This window comes from Meriones unguiculatus, chromosome 9, assembly GCF_030254825.1.
Source record: "Meriones unguiculatus strain TT.TT164.6M chromosome 9, Bangor_MerUng_6.1, whole genome shotgun sequence".
NCBI lineage: Eukaryota > Metazoa > Chordata > Mammalia > Rodentia > Muridae > Meriones > Meriones unguiculatus.
Genome location: NC_083357.1, coordinates 62,015,322 through 62,032,095, shown reverse-complemented (window position 1 = coordinate 62,032,095; position 16,774 = coordinate 62,015,322). Strand labels below are relative to the sequence as shown.

The 16,774-nt window shown below is 51.5% G+C and overlaps 1 protein-coding gene across 3 annotated transcripts in view; it reads right to left on the bottom strand.

Annotated features, from left to right (window-relative positions):
• Nucleotides 1-624: 624 nt before the first annotated feature.
• The window catches only part of Kif13b (kinesin family member 13B), a 158,466-nt gene continuing 142,316 nt past the window's right edge, over nt 625-16,774 (bottom strand). For 2 of the 3 annotated variants that reach the window (XM_060391318.1, XM_021654289.2), the window contains 3 exons: nt 11,452-11,514; nt 7,941-8,700; nt 625-4,370 (listed from right to left, as the gene is read on the bottom strand). In XM_060391318.1, coding sequence (XP_060247301.1) covers nt 4,105-4,370; nt 7,941-8,700; nt 11,452-11,514 — 1,089 coding nt within the window. In that variant the 3' untranslated portion in view covers nt 625-4,104. The remainder of the gene's footprint in view (nt 4,371-7,940; nt 8,701-11,451; nt 11,515-16,774) is intronic. The other variant, XM_060391317.1, reaches the window with a different exon arrangement.

The window sequence follows — 16,774 nt, the reverse complement described above, 5'->3', positions numbered from 1 at the left end:
CACAGAAAGAGCAGGCAGTGCTCTTAACCCCTGAGCCATGTCTCCAGCCCCCAGAAACAGATATTTACATCATGATTCAAAACTAGCAAAATTACTTACGGAATAGCAGCAAAAATAATGACATGGTTGGGGGCCACCACAGTGTGACCTGTGTTAAAGGCTGGCAGCACTGAGCAGGTTGAGAACCGGTGCTCCAGGGTGTGTCTGTCTCTGCAGCAGTGGAAAGGCGCTTGCTCTCTAGTCCATAGTGAGGCCTATCTCCTAGGTCAAAGCAGATGGTGAAACCCTTGCCTGAAAGCAGGGAACCTACGAACCTACACACACACACACACACACACACACGCACACACACCCCTGTTCTTAGCACTGAGCCTAAGTCCCCCAGGTGTTCTGGTTCTGCCTGGCTTCTATAATGGGCTGAAGTGAGTGAGGGATTGGAGACAGGCCAGTGTACCAGTGGGGTCTCCCGAGGTCGTTAGGCCACGGAGGTTTGTGCCCTGGGGACTGCTGCTCTGTGAACTGCTTCCCATCTTGACAAGCCCTAGGGCCACCATCAGAGGACAGTGTAGGGAGCCAAAGCCCAAGGGGAGGGGAGAGAAGAAGAGTTCAGACTGACCTCAGACATAATCAGGTAATCATCTAGATTTATTTAGAAGCTGTTGGTCACTTGATGGAAAGGCATTTATAGTACAAAATTACAGTATTTGGGTTCATCATACAACATAAATCACCTTTACTACTCATTACAAGTCTTTGGATTTTTAATTCCCACTTAATATGCACCAAATCACTGTAATCCTGTAATCAACATCACTCATGTGAGCTCATATTTACACAATCCACACCCCCGTGCCATTCCCAGCTCTCCCCATACAGACTGTCCGCAACCCAACAGGAAGGCACTGTAGAGTTAAGAGAAAGATGCTTTGGGTAGTGTCTGGGGCCAGAAGCACAGCTCGACAATGGCCCCAGGGAAGGCACTAGAGACGGCCCAAAGGTCTGGGACCTGGGGTGGCATGAGCCTTGAGGCACCAGAAGCTCCAGGTCACCCTCCCTGGGCAACAGGCAGCTTGGGCAGGCAGGTTGCCGCTACGTGAGCCACCCACCCCCTCCCCACACGGAACCTCTAGGGCATGAGAAGCGCTGGCAAAGACTGGAGACATGGAAACACTGTCCCTCTGCAACTCCTCAGGGGCCAAGTCACTAACCACAGCCCAGAAACACCCTCTGCCCCTTAGACTGGGAACCTGGAACCCAACTTACACACCCGCCACCTTACACTAGCTGACATCTTAGCGGTGGCCACAACCCCTACACATCACCACCTTTCCAGCTGCAAGTTAGTGTCAGCCCGCTCCCAAAAGGCCTTGTCTAGTGTGGCAGCCCAGGAAGAAAGAGCAAGCCTCGGGGTCTCCATCCAGCCCACACAGTGCAACACTGGCCCTCAGACTCAAGCCCCATCTCTTCAGACCAGCCCGACGTGCCAGCTTTCCCGGGGTCACCTCCCTGCCCTCCTAGCAAACAGACACACAGGGTCTTCTCAGCCACAGGAACAGCTCATAAGAAACACCCATGAGGACAAACAAACTCAACAGCATGAGGCCCCAAATCTCACTCCTAGAAAATCCCATCCATACTGAGGACCAAGGTCCATGAGAGCAACAGAGCTTTCTGTGCAGACAGACAGCCCCAGCACCAACCACTGGAGGGCATGGGCAGAGGCATCCTGAGGGTGCCCTCATCAGTTGCCTGTGAAGCTGGGGTGCTCCACCTGAAGGGCTTCCTGCGAGGCTCTGTAGAAAGAGTAGTTTTCACAGGCAGGGGGAGTTCTAAGGCAGCCTGGACGAGGGAAAGCTGGGAAACTCAGGTCAGAGGAGTTGAGAGGAAAGTGGGGCTGGAGGAGAGAGGCTGGTCCCACAACCACCGCCCGGGAGCTGACCACGTGAGACCACGCTGGACTGGCAGTGCTCCAGCTAACAAGTGAAGTCACCTGTTTTAGACCACCCCAAGTGACGGCTGCACAATGTTCCTTCCCACTGCCTACCAAGACTGGCCTCAAGCCAGGGCCTTCGCTCCCTCGAACCCATTGCATGGCCGTGCCAGAGGAGGAACTCTGGGGCTCTGGCCCCTTCAGGGAATGACTGACTGCTCTCTGGGGGAACACCAGAGGCTGACAGGAAAAGGCCTCTACCTGAAGCACACTCCATAGAGCTTGTGTGCTGGCCACAAGAGCAGGCCAGGCAGACTTGGCAGTGCTAACTGAGCACCACACACCTAGTGGGCATCCCCAAAATGCCAGCTGAGGAAAAGTATTATTGAAGTGGTGCCTGCCTCTAGCTGGCAGCTCTAGACATCTGTGCTGTTCCAGACTGGGATGGAGGCAGGTCTCTCCTGGCAGACCCTGGTGACAAGAGCACAATGACACTCCATCTCCAGGCTGGGATTCTGTGCAAGCAGTCCGCATCTGTGCCAGGGAGACCACCCGTCCTCCTATTGCCCTAGGTCAGCCTCTGGTCACGGTCTGGGCAAGCAGACAGGAGTAAAGTTTATATTGGGCTAATCAGACAACACGGACGGTCCAGACTTGAATGCCAGCAATATGAACACAGACGCCACACGAGCAGGGAAGCGGGGTGTTCTGAGGAGCCAGCTGCTGGGAGCCTGGGGGCCTGCTGCTGCTTCCCTTAAGAGGTTTAAGTCCTCCCAGAACCAGTTCCTCTACAAAAGCTGGCTAGCTGTGGTTCTTAAAAGTTGGAGAGTCTGAGCTAGGTGTGGTGGCACACCCTATAATCCCAGCACTCTGGGAGGCAGAGGCAGGCAGATCTGTGAGTTCGAGGCCAGCCTGGTCTACAAAACGAGTCCATGACAGCCAGGGCTACACAGAGAAAGCCTGTCACAGGGAGAAAAATTGTCTGAGGGTCAAGCTTACAACAAACTGCCAAGGATACCCGGTTAAAATTCTGGCATAGGACTTCCTTCCGGAGGTGGGAGCCAGGGAAGGATCTGGGAGAGCCCGGACTAGGTGACTCCAACCTGCCTGCTCAGGCCTCCACACACTCTGGGACTCAGTGGCCACATACATCTCAGTAAAAAGGTGGTTGGAAATGCCCTGGGAAACACCATAGCTTCATTCTCCCCTCACTACCTACCTGCCCGGCTGCTGGCCCCCATGTGTTGTCAGGATTTAGGAACTGTACAGTCAAAGCATTCTCCAGTTCCCTGTATTGTGGCAGATCCAGAGAAGGTACTGATGGCTTGAGCTATGTCAAGCCGAGGTCCTGTGTCCCCCTTTCCCCCCCCCCCGAGAGTAAGGCCATGTGTATTATTTGCTGGGCACCACCTCCAACAACCACAATCTAAGAAAGGCTATAGCTCCTACCAGCCAGAGGCCGGTAAGCGCAAGGTAGGCCCCAGGCATGCATGCTGGGACAGGCAGCGATTGTGGCTCGCGAATTATTTCAGCTTTTGAAAAAATAAATTAAATAAATAGAGTTCAAGCATCCTGCTAGGAAATGAATAGCTGACAAAAAGCCTTTCTGGATGTAAAGACACTGGAACACCCATAAAGATGCCTCCCAGAAACACTGTGTGCCACTCAGAAGGAGGGGGCATGGGTTAGGGGAGGACTGGCAAAGCAACGGGTTACATGTAGAGGATGATGTGGAGGCTGACCCTAGGCCGGAGAAGGAACCCCTGTATGTGAGGGGCAGACACTAGTTAGGATCATTATTTAAATTAAGACATTAGTAAAGACAGCAGAATAGAAAAGGGGAGCCCAACACACCTGGCTGGGAATTGCTGCCCCATCTCAAGCAGGCACGGAAGAGCTGGCCTGGCCCCCAGCGCTGCCACCCAGCTACCATCCTGTGAGTCTCTGTGCTCCTGGAACCTTCCACCCCCAACCAGAGCAGCACAGCCGAGAGGCCTCTGCTGTTGCCAAGTAGAGGAAGAAATGCAGCTTCCAGATTCCCAGAGAGGACAGGGAACCAGGCTGTCCACCATCCCCGTGTCGTGCAAAAAAGCATTCATGGCCCTGTTCCCATGGACCTGGTTGTCCTCCAGGGAGGAACCAGGACTCCCCCTTCCCACCAGAGAGGTGCCAGTTCAGCTGGCCCAGGACTTCCGATTCTCAGGGTTCTTGTGGCTCCTGTCACCTTTGGCCAGTGCAGCGGTCAGTGAAGCCAGGTTGGTAGCAGAGCCCGAGATAGTAGCACTCCTGCGGGCCTCTGGGGCTGCCTGAGGCTGGAGCCCTGCACTACGCCTGCGGCCGGGGCCTGCAGCCCTCCGGACCCGGCTGGGCCTCACCAGGAGCCCATAGCCGGGGTTGCACTTGAAATACTGCTTCCCACCAATGGAGCCATCATTCTTTCCTGCAGGGGAAGGAGAAGCGTGTGTTACACGTACAGTCACCTTCTTTACTGTGTCCATCATGGCACCTCTGTTCCACCACCCAATCCACAAAACAGGTGGTTCAGTCAACAGGGTGCCAGTGAGCCTAGAGCCCGGGGCAGAAGCCCCTCAGACAGTAGACGGTCACCAGAGACACACAACCCTTGGCTCTGGGTTCCCAAGTATGAGGCAGCAGGCCTTGCACAAAGTCCTGCTGAGGACCAGCTGCAGGCCAACAAGGCAGAGTGGCTTTTGCTCCTCCAGGGCACTAGCCCATTTCCTGAGAACACAAGCATGGATGTAGGGGTACAGATGGCTCTGGCACCATGTCTATCCAAGAGGAAGCTGGCAAAACTGCCACAGAGTATGTCAGCAGATGCCACACTGGGTGTCAAGCTTCTTTAACAGTAGGGGGAGGGGACAGGAGCGCCACAAGGAGAGCAACAGAACCAAAAAACCTGGGCACAGGGGTCTTTTCTGAGACTGATACTCCAACCAAGGACCATGCATGGAGATAACCTAGAACCCCTGTTCAGATGCAGCCCATGGCAGCTCGGTCTCCAAGTGGGTATCCTAGTAAGGGGAACAGGGACTGTCTCTGCCATGAACTCAGTGGCTGGCTCTTTGATCACCTCCCCCTAAAGGGACACAGCCTAACCAGGCCACTGAGGAAGACAATGCAGCTAGTCCTGATGAGAACTGATAGGCTAGTGTCAGATGAGAGGAGGACCTCCCCATCAGTGGACTTGGAGAGGGGTATGGGAGATGAGGGAGGGGGCTACAGCTGGGATACAAAGTGAATAAACTGTAATTAATATAAAAAATAAAAAGTTAATTTAAAAAAGCTGCTTTAACAGTGACAGTTTCCTCTGACAATGAAGACAGTGAATAGGGATTGCTGCAGTGAGGCGGGACAGGGCAGAACCCACCTGGAAGCCATAGTCTCCAGGTGCTCTTTAGAGCATCCGCCCTGCCCACCAGTCTCTGGGAAGCCTCAGGGCCGGCAGCAGTGGCATGGGCAGCGGAGCCAAGCCCTGCCTCTCTACTTCTCAAATACCCACATGCACTGAGTCCTCTCTGGTCACTGGCATCACTCTCTCGCTCCCTCTCTCCCCAGCTCCAACTCATCAGGTCTCACAGATGAAGGGCCTGGCTGCACGCAGACTACAGCTCAGTCAAAGTGTGACTGGCCACCCGCTTGGCCCAAGGCACCTGGCCTCTCTGTGTCTCAGAATCACTTGAGACAGTGAGCCTGCACTGACAGGCATCTCTCCAGCCTTTCCAACTCAGGGACCTGCATTCCTGGCCTGTTCTGTCGCCATACACTAGCAGTCACCTTGATACTCCTAACGGTCCCCCCTCCATCTGTCCTCGGCTGCAGTTTCTACACATCCTCCCCAACCCTGACCACTCTTCCCCACACCTACCACTATCTTAACCTCAAACCTTTCTAGCCCACACACCTGCTGCCCCTCACAGTGGCCTTTCTGTGCCCATTGCTCCCTATGTGCGTTCTCCGAGGGGTGATCTTTTCAAGCCCTGATCACACTGCAGTAACTACCACGAAAGCCTTAGATGCAGGCAGCAGGTGCCCCTCAGACCGCATAGGCTGCCTTCCTACTCGTCCTCAATCCTAGCAAGCTGCGTCACACTCAGGAGCACCAGGACCCTGCCCCGCCTCACCCTGCTGGCGGCCCAACTTCCCAGCTCGGCTTCCTGCATTCTTTTGTTTCTCTGAGCAGTTTGTGGTATTCCGGTCAGCCACCCTCCTCTAGCTCCTTAGCCCATTTGTTTCCTTCATAGCACTTGCTCCTATCAAAATGTATTTATTCACTTAGCATGTTCTCCTCTGCACAAGTAGAAGTCAAGTGGGGGATGTTGCTCACCACAGTATATTTGAACCTAGCACTGCAGTGCAAGCAAACATGCGCTTAGCTCCTGCTGTGAAGTAAAGTATTTGCTCATTTTCTTTAACTCTTGGGTTCAACTGCAGGCACAGACCTCTTCCTGAATCTCCTTTGCACTTTGAGAAAAGCAAATTTGAAATTTTTTTCCCAGTCTGTACTATGGTTAACATCTTGAACTACTTCCAATCCAAGCTGTTCTCTGCCCAATTATTTTTACAGATAGTGACCTCACAGGAAGCACTCAGCTCAGGGACAAGGATATCATTTTGGCCTGTGCCTGCAGCCAGGGATGAATGGGCCAGTGAGGCCATGGGCTGGTTGAAAGACACAAGGGTCTAACGCCGAGTTCTGAGGGGTGTCCTCCTAAAGGGCCACCAGCAGTCCAACAAGCTGCCGGATGTGGCTGAGTGTCCAGAGACAGCGGCAGGGAGTCAGGTCTCTCAGGTGGCAGCCTGAGCCGTTGCTTCTGCAGCAAAAGGTGGGCTGTACATCTTAGGGGTGCCCTGCCCCTGCCCATCCCTGCCTCACCTTTCCCATGCTCAACCAAGGAAATGTCCTTGCTCCAAGAGGGAGAAGGCATTCACACCTGACCCTCCAGCACTGCGACGGGGCCACCACTCTGGAAACCAGCCGCCACCTTCACACTTCAACACTGAGCACGTGAGATGGGCCCCTGTGTCCATGCGACTACTCCTAGCCTACACTCACTGCAGCCCAAGGCTGCAACTATCCGCACAGCACAGCTCCTCAGCCATAGACAGGAAGGAGCTGCGAGGGCACTGCCGCCCAAACATCCTGGCCACATTAGGAGAAGCCAAACAGAAGTTTCCTTTCCACCCAAGCCCAGCTCATGGCTTCCCATAAACTTGGGAACAAGAAGCAAATTAACCATAACCCAGGCCTGGGCAAGGCTCAGCTGCCAGTGAACATGTCATGTCCCCATGAGATGACAACTGTAGGACAATATAGATTCCAAGTGGTGGCGGACGGCCCAGTAAGTATGCTCAAGACCAGTGAGCTGCCCGCTTCGTGTGGCCAGGCTGGAAATGGGTGTGCAACAAAACCATTTGGCCTGTGTCACAAACCGGGGATAAAAGGGCCTAAGACGCCACAGGCTGGCTAAGAGACCCGAGGGCAGCCTACTCTTCAGGACAGAACACCACCAGAAAGTATCTAGACAGATGTGTGCTTCCTTAGGGCCTCCTGCCTCCTGACCACCCTGAGCACTACAGTCTGTCTCGACACTTGGGAGCCTACAACAATCTCACCTCACCTTACCTAGAACATCACACTCACACTCAGGCACCCTGGAGTCTCACTGTGGTGGCCCCAACTGTAGCCCCAGGTAGTGGCAAGGCTACAACGGGGTGATCACTGAGCCCAGTCAGTCCAAACCATCCTGGACCATACAGCTGGACATGGTCTCAAGAGGAAAAGATTTAAACTCATTTCTAAGTTTATGTCAGTTTTTGGTGACTCCTTTGGGGCTCTGGTGGATTCTAAGAGTTTAGATGAGCTAGCATCTGGGTTATGAAGGGTCAAAAGGCTCAGAGTCTGATGTGCACTAGGCACACAGGCCTCCCCTTCTGCCAGGCCACATTCAGCAGTGTTGTGGTCAGCGGGGGACACCCACAGCCCACTTACCTGAAGGCAGGTCCAGCTCCACGCCAATCCACGTTCCCTCCTGGAAGTCCGTTGGTCCAATGTACCTCACAACGCCCGTCTTGTTGGTTCCCACAACAACATACTCTCCCTCTCTAAGCCACTCAGGGACTTCACTGGCCTCCTCGGAGTCAGATGTCACTTCCAGCCTTCCCAGTGCCTGTCCCCTAGCACTGCTGAGCTCTTCTGAAGCCAGTGGGTCCTCCCCAGCTCCGGAGGAGGCTCCCCCCAGCATGCCTGTAAAGGACTTAAGCTCTGAGGTCCGCACTTTCCGGATTCGGAACGGGGATGTGGGCACGGAGGGTGTAGACTCAGAAAGAAGGGGTGGTCTGGGAACCTCTAGCTCTGCGCTTTGAGAAGGTGTGGCAGGTGGTACCTGGGGCTCTTCTGAGGCAGGTGGATGGCTCTGTGTGCAGGAAAGAAAAGCCAGTTCGGGCTCTGGGGTGATCTGACACAAGGCAGGGGGGGACCCAGGTGTCTGGCTGCCAAGGCCCGTGGTGTCCAGGCCTAGAGTGAGCGTTTCTGACAGGGTAGCAGTGGAGACGCTGTGAGAGAAGTAGCCACTGGAAGCTTCGCTCAAGGGGCTCGGAGGTCCATCCTGCCCTTCTGGGGGCTGAGTAACCACCATGTTAGATGGAGGGGAAGACACTTTGACAGGTTTGTCACAGATCTTTACTGCAGGGGCCATCCTCTGCACCATGGAGTCCAAAGCCCCAGCAGGCCCAGGGCTGCCTCGTTGAGCCTGCAGAAGGCAGAACGTGTACTGATGAGAGTTGGGAAAGGCTTTCCCACCAAATCTAAGCCCCTGAGGCTGGCTCTGCCAGTTCTACACTGAAGTCTGGGTAGGCACTGTTTCTGGCTGCAGGCAGCATGTACCTGAAGAAAACAGACAGAGCTTCCCTTGGCCCTATAGCCAGATGAGCACTGGGCTACCTACCTGTGATAAGGAGTGGCTGAACAACATGGCAGAAGCCCTGCTGCATCTGCATCTTCTACAGAGATGCTCATCCCTGCACCTGGGATGACATGACACAAGGCAAGACCCCTCCCTCCAGGCAGCAGGAAGCAGCATAGACCAAACCTCATCCTGCCCATTCCAGCTTCCCTGGTCTCAGGTAACTATTCCCATGAGAGCAGACGCCCTCACCCACCACTGTCCTCACAGGGACACTGAAATACACATAAAGAGGGAAGAGGAGAACTTTTTTTTTCCTCTGGCAAAATCCAAAGAATGACCTCACCAAATGAGCTAAAATTGCTTTTAGCAAGCAATACAGGCACACAAGGCACTGACCCCAGACAGTACTGGTGGGGTGCTCAGGCTGGGAGTCAGGAACCCAGGCTGCCTGTAGCCATGGCTCTTTCTCTAGGAGCTTGCTTTTCTGGCTGCTGGTGTCATGTCAGGGCTGGGGGCCTCTGATCCTGGGACATGAGCCAGGAGCTGTCACCAAGCAAGGACAAAGCCAGTGGCCTTCTTTCACATCACTCTCTGAGTTACCAGACAGAAGACACAGACACAAAGTCAGCGTCTCAGGATGATGACAGGCCCTGCTAGTCCCAGTGTCTGGGAAGTGAATACGGAATGTTCTTTTAGATAACTGAAGCTGTGTAAGGGAACCAAGCACTGTCTCCCAATGCTGGACCCACAGTGCTGGGGACGAAGGTGGGATGGAAAGAAGGTGGAAGGCTGCTCAGAAAAAGAAAGATGTATCCCAATATTTATGCCACAAGAATGGCCACTTTCCACTTGAAATAGAGGATTTATGTGAACTGGGAAGCAGCTGAGATCTATAAGTCTCTTCCAGTTACTTGGCTTAACTCAGCAGTTTGATAAATCATGCATTTTCCTGTGAATTGTCATTTATATCCCTGCTTCCAGAAGCCTTCGTTGCCTACAAGGCACACTTTCTGGGGAGGGAATTAACGGCACCTCTTGAGATTAACAGCCCATTTTTGTGATGGGGCTCTGACTGAAAACTTACTCAATCTAGCAGATCAATAACTGTCATCGCCATAAATATGCTGAAAAATTAGGCAATCCTTCAATCATTTTTCTTCTGCAACCTGGACACACTTTATTTATTCTTTCCTTAACGCTGGTTAGCTATCACTGGATGCAGGGGGAAATACACAGAGCTACAAAAGAAGCTGGACATGACCTGTGGCCTAGAGAGAGGGGCTTTCCCACACTCACCAGTGAGATTCAGTCACTCCCAGTCCAACCCAGGCCTCTCTGGCCACAGAGGAACATGAAAGAGAGGTAAAGACCACCTCAGGTGACAGGTGTCCCACTGCCCCACTTGAATTACTCGGGGGGAGGGAGATTGTGGGATCTATAAACATTTACATTTACAGTGAAGTCATTTACAGTGAAGCCCACGGAAGTTGAAGGGCTTAATTATGCTCTCCATGGAAGGGACAAGCCAGGTACAGTGATAGCAAAGACTAAAGATGGAAGAAGGAAAGATGATACAGCCTCTGCCTACTCCCATGTCAGCACCCAATAAGCAATTTCATCTGAAGCCTAGCTGCTGTCTCTGGACCATCAAGGCTGTGACCGCTAGGATAAGCAGCAGAATCTGGGCACACAGGTGGCCTTGCCAGTGAGAGTCCTGCTCCTGGTCAAAGCTGCCTCCACACAACAAATGACATTGCTCCCAGGGGAGGGGTCATCTTGGGAATGCAGGACACCAGGAAGGCACTGGAATGAACGGGACTTTTCAAGATGGGGCGCAACCTAAAGGGTAAATTTTCCCTCAAATCACCAGGCCCTGTTTGCTGTTATTTGCATGAATAAACTTTCCCAATGAAGATGAGGCATCTCCCGAGAGACTGAAGGCATGGTGGGACAAGGGAGGTCTATTGTTCACAAGATGGAGAGTGCTGCTGAGCTGTGGGAAACCACAGAGATGGTTTTCTCCCAGTCTGGCATTAGTCTTTTCATGTTCACACCATGAACCAGAATGAAGTAAAACTGAAAGCCGGGCATGGTGGCACACACCTTTAATCCCAGCACTAGGGGACAGAGGCAGACAGATCTCTGTGAGTTGGAGGTCAGCCGGGTCTATAAAGGGAGTCCAGGACAGCCAGGGCTCTTGTTACACAGAGAAACCCTGTCTTAAAAAACAAAAAAAATAAAATAAAATAAAATAAAACAAATAAAATAAAATAAAATAAGTAAAACTGAGAATTGAGCAAACACTCCCAAGAAGGAAATGGCTCTGTTTATAGAAACCCCCTCTGCCTAGAAGTGGGCTATTAAAGCACAGACTACATTAGCAGTCAAGCACCAAAAACTTTAGCAATCATATGATTAGCAGGTTGAAAATAGCAAAGTGTAACAAGGAGCCTGTGCAGGGAGAAGACAGTGACCTACATTGTAGTTAATTATCAAAGCGGGAAGCAAAGAAGGAAAGGCAGGTATGGACAAAAGGATCCTAGGTAGAGTCAGGGCCACCTCTGTAAGTGGGGCAGTCCCAACCTGGTGACTCACCTCCTCTGTCCTTGTTGCCCGGGCATCTGAGAAGGTAGGCTGCACCAAGATTCGGGGCACGGCCTGAGGAGACAAGTGCATGAGTGAGGGTCCCAAGGGGCACAGGGGCACAGAGAAGAAAGCTGCCAGGAGCCACAAGAAGACTGTCACAACTCTCAGAACTCCTGCCAATTGGGCTTGAGGGTTCCAGGGTTCTACACCACACAAGAGAAAGAAACCCAGTAAAGGCTCACCCCAGCCAGAGACAAGACACACAAGTGTCATGCTTCTTTTCTGTGGTCATAGACACATGCTGATCAACACTAGAGTGTGAATGCAAGTCTTGACATGAAGTAACTGTGACAGAAGGCAGAAGCTGGGAGACAAGCGAAGCCCGGGTGGCCAGGGAGCAGTCAGAGCACACACGCTGCAGGACTGAGAAGGAAGGGAGCTTTTCTGGCTGGAGCACCAAGCAAATGAGGACATACAGGCAGCCTTGGGCAACCGAAACTAACAGAGCTAGGGAAAGAGGTCAAATGTCTCCTGAGCAAAGTAAGCGGAAGGCAGCCAGGAGTCAGATTACCTCCCTGACACCAATGCAGACTGGACAGACAGCACAAGCTCAAGCAAACATTCCTGTAAGAAGACTGCGCACCAGAGCAGGTGAGGGGAAAAGAGCCTGAAGGAGCGGGTGAAACACCACAGCAGAAGACTTCTTGACTTACAGACACACGATTCAAGGAGCGTTAGAGGAACGCTAAGAATCTGGGTAAGAACATGAAGTCAGAAGGAGGGAACAGGAACCGAATTCATCTACGATGAGTTCACAGCAGGAGGACAGAGGCAGACAGCAGCGTGAAGGTCTCTGGAAGAAACCAGGAACCCACCATTTCTGCCTCCAGCTCTTGCCAATTCTGGCTTCAGGTGCCCCCTTCTCCCACTCTGTGCTCTCAGCACTAGAGAAGCTCACAGAGGCAAGGCAGGCAAGCGTGGGCTTAACTCCAGCTGGAAGCATGAATGCTGGCCACAGCTCTGCTACTGACTCTGTGTCACCATTCTGACCTCGAAAGGTTGACGGATTTACTAAAGGACCCGAGGGAAGAAAAGCCAGGGATTACGGCTGGTTGCTCAGTACCAAAGACAGCAGAAATGTGAACTGCCCAAGCCTTGTCCAATTCCTTTTATTTTCCAGGATCTTAGGTCCTGAGAATTCCAAGTAGTTCTGACTGTCTACACAGGGCCTTCAGGCCCAAGCATGACTGCCCACCTCCCCATAACTATAAATAACACAGCACTTTCTAGCAAAGGTGATGCCACAGCCACAGGACTGCTTTTAGAGAATTAGTACCACCACAGACCCTTTCTCCTCACAGTGATGGGTGGGATGGTGCAGAGAAGGTGCTGAGGAGAATGCAGAAAGGAGTAGGATGGAAGGACCAGAGTAGGCAGAGGAATACACATTTCACCCTGCAAACACTGGGGTGAAAGCCAGGGGAGCTAGGAGCAAGGGTGGCTGAGAGAATAGACAAGGGAGGCTGTCCCGCAGCAGCAGGGTCACTACCATGCAGTCGCAAGAGCCTGAACTCCAAGACCCCAGACACCTCCTCCATGCCTTGACCACAAAAAAAGGTTCTGTGCCTTTAGCACCACCTCTCCCAGCACCCAGCCCTCAGGCCAGCTGACATTCTGAAAACTGAGCAGTCTTCATGCGCCTGCCACTCCACCTTGAAGTCCAGGGGACTTGATGCCACCTCTGTTCTTCTCTCCACAGACCCTAAGTCCCACACAAACAGAAAGGTTTTCAAGGTATGTTCTTAGTAAAGACAGCAAAAGGTTTCTTTTTCATGCTCGACTGCAAGTTTCATTCTTCAGTTAGGTCTGACTGAAAATAGATGAGATTGGGCTAGGGAACTGTCTCCCGGAGATGAAAACTGCTGCCATTAGAGAATGAAAATGTAGACGCCTAGCAGGATGAAATGGTGGCCACCTAGCATGGACATTTGCTGACATGATACGGAGCATGAAAGCATGCTCACACTCTTCCCCGTGACTCAGCAATTGCAAACTCCAGTGGCTCCCTAACAAAACAGCTGTAGAAATCAACTGAGGACACAAACAGACCAAGACATGGGTCCCATAGGAAACCATTCTGCAGACTCGGCAGGTCTAAATGTCCGCATGTGTTTTCTCACCAGGGAGTGGTGATCTGTTTTGGGGAAGGGGTGTGTAAGCAAGTAACTAAAATGAAGTGTGTGAGATGGATTGGCCTGGAAGGTCCTAAGGCAGAGGGGACTCGGTGGAGAAGGGATTAGAGAGGTCCCGAGTGGCTGTGGGGCCACCCTGAGCATTGCTGCAGGCAGCAGGGAAGTCAGCTCTCTCCAGGAGAAGAGCAGCCCCAGCAGGGGAGGAGGGTTGGAAGGGAGGGGTGTTATGAGTCCATGAACAGCTGCTGCTGGTTCTGAAATCAGTGACAGTGAGGGGGATGATTCCTTAGGGAGATTGGTTAGAAAGGGAAGACACTAGATATGAAAGGACCAATTAAGAAATTATTTCAGTGGTTCCATGGAGAGCTCCTAAGAGCCTGAACTTAGACAGGAAGAAAAAGAAACAGAAATGGGAGTTCGGACACAGGACGGGGGTGAAGTTAGAAAGACAGCACCCACACTGAGAGGAGACAAGCCGAGTACCTGTATGCATCCACAATGTAGGCACCATGGGGCTGCTGAGCCCCCCGTGTTTAACCACGGCCTGGGATGAATTCAGCAGTCCCTGGAAGGTACCGGATACATCTACAAACTACACCAGACTTTGTGTGAGCAACTGCTCCTTCACACATAAAAGCTCCACCCTCCAAGCTCAACCGTTTGTATTTTAATGCTCTTTTCCATATTCCCTGCACAGACACTGCCTCTATTTCAGGAGCTCAAAACATTTCAGATCGTAAATTCATTAATCCTTATGACACATCTGGTAACTATTAATAAAAACGACTGCACAGTATTTCACAACCATAAATATTAAGAAGTCCCATGAGAAGGGTGAATATAATTATATGTTTCCCGCTCCAGAACCAGGGCTCAGGAAGCATAACCCACGGCAGAGAGCACTGTGGCTAGATTGAGCTGGCGACACACAGGAGCCTTTGCAAAGTCTGCTGAGCATTGCTAGACCCAACAGACCCATGTTCAGCCACCACAGCCTGGCAATTTTTCAGGGAAATGGTGCTAGTGATTTCTGAGTCACAGCTCACCCTCAAAGTGTTAGCCCTGGCTTCATGAATGCCCGTTCCCTTCCCTATGCCACAAACACACATATTTGGCAGCACCAGCCGGGACCCTGCACTGTCTGTGCCTCTGTCTGTGGAGCTCAGAAGGAACATCCTACCCTCGACTCTTAGGAAGGCATCAATGAGTGATGTGTTTCCTGAATGAGTTATATCAGTTACTTAACACACAGCACAGAGAATAAGAGAGATGGTGGGGCGATACAGATCCTTGTAGATTTTAGCATAAGGCCAGGTAAAGGGGACTAGAGAGACTGGCCAAAGGAAAAATTAATTACTTTAAACTTAAACAATATTGAATTTTCATGTACATTTTTATATTTATAAACCTTTTTTAATATTTGCCTACTATCCTAAGTTTGATCAGAATGTTGCCTAAATTAACATAATACCTGGCTTATATTTAAATATATATTAATCAATTCTTTAAGTCCAAGTAGGAGAAATTAGTCTTTAGTCTTACAAGAGTTATATTTTTTTTTGTTGTTGTTGCTACAAATACTCAGAAGTCAGCATCTCACCTTCCTGATGACATGAGAAAATTTTAAGCAAAGTCCAGACATGGGGGTAGAGGGAGGGAAATTAGAAATAGCTAGCTTTTAAAAAGTCTGATAAAAGTAGTGCCTGGTGGGGAGATCAGACGCACACGCTGCTGAGGCCTAAGCCTCAGCCATAAGCTCATGAGTGGAGGCCTGTGTCTAAGAGCTACCCTTATCAGAGTGGGGGCTTTGCTTGCAGTGAGGGCAGAGGCGTGCTTAGGAAAGGCTCTGGCCTCATCCCAGGTGAGCCCTGGTGGCACTGATACCCTCGGTGCCTGGTGTCCTCCACATCTATTTTCCCATAGCTACCTCCCGCTTGCTTTACACTCTGTGTGTCAGGGTGATATGGATGGAGTGTGTCAGCCATGATGGTGCCAGCATTTTAGCCATCTGGTGGCTCTATTTCAAATGGACAAGTGGGTATTCTGACAGACACAATGTCCTTGGACTACCCTGTCACCAGCACAGGATACACATATGAAGGTGGTGAACCAACCACGTGTATTCTCTAGGTGATCACATGTGGGGTGGGGTGGGGTGGGCTGATCACTACAGGTCCCTGTCAAACGCACCACTGCCCTGCCTCCCCATGGCTCTGCCAATCAAGATACAAGTGTCAATTACAGGAGGTGATGAGCTCGCGGACAAGCACAATAATCCCCATGAGGGCTTTATGTATACCTGAATAGTCTTCCCACTGCCTTCTGGAATCTTCCTTGCAGACCAGCTAGTGGGAGCATTCCAGCACATGGACTTGACTTTCTAACTCCCTATTCTGAAGCAGCCCACAACCTCCCCTGCCTGTGGCATCTGCAGCTAGGCTGAAGTAAAAGCAAAAGGCCCCGCAGTCAACATAGCCACACTACCCAAAGGGGTAGAAGCAGAAAGGTAGGCCAGAAGGGAGCTCACTTGTGCTGGTGGGAAGTCAATCTGACGCTAACCCTTTCCTTCCCTAGACTAAGCGATGCTTCCACTTGCAGTCTCAGGCTTGGAGGCACACCAAGAGCTTCATGGGAACACAGACTTCCAGATATGTGAAGAGAGCTATCATGGCAAATTAATTCAATCCGACTAATTAGAGAGCAGGAAGTCCTTTCAATTACTGTATGTGCTGTCTGTGAGACACACTTGAACACGGGTGCGGGTCTCATTAATTGTAGTTCATTATTTTCCAGATTCGTTACTAAGTGTGCCTCAGAAGGTCAAAGACAGCAATTTTGTCAGCTGCCACCTCTTTCCGTTCAGTATCTTTGCATTTCTGGAACTCAGACAGAAACTGATTACAATCGGAACTATTCTCCATGAAAATAAGAAGCCCAACTCTGTATGAATGTACTCACATAAGGAAGACTGCATACAGCTTACAAGTTCTGAGAACCTTGTTTGTAAAAAAGAACTATAAACTTCCATCACAAAAGAAAAGATCGTGAGACATAGTCCTGAACCACCAAGCCGGGAACCAGAAGCATCTGGCCCACTCGGGTCAGAAGCCGTGACCAGACATCTTCCTCCTAGCCCACAC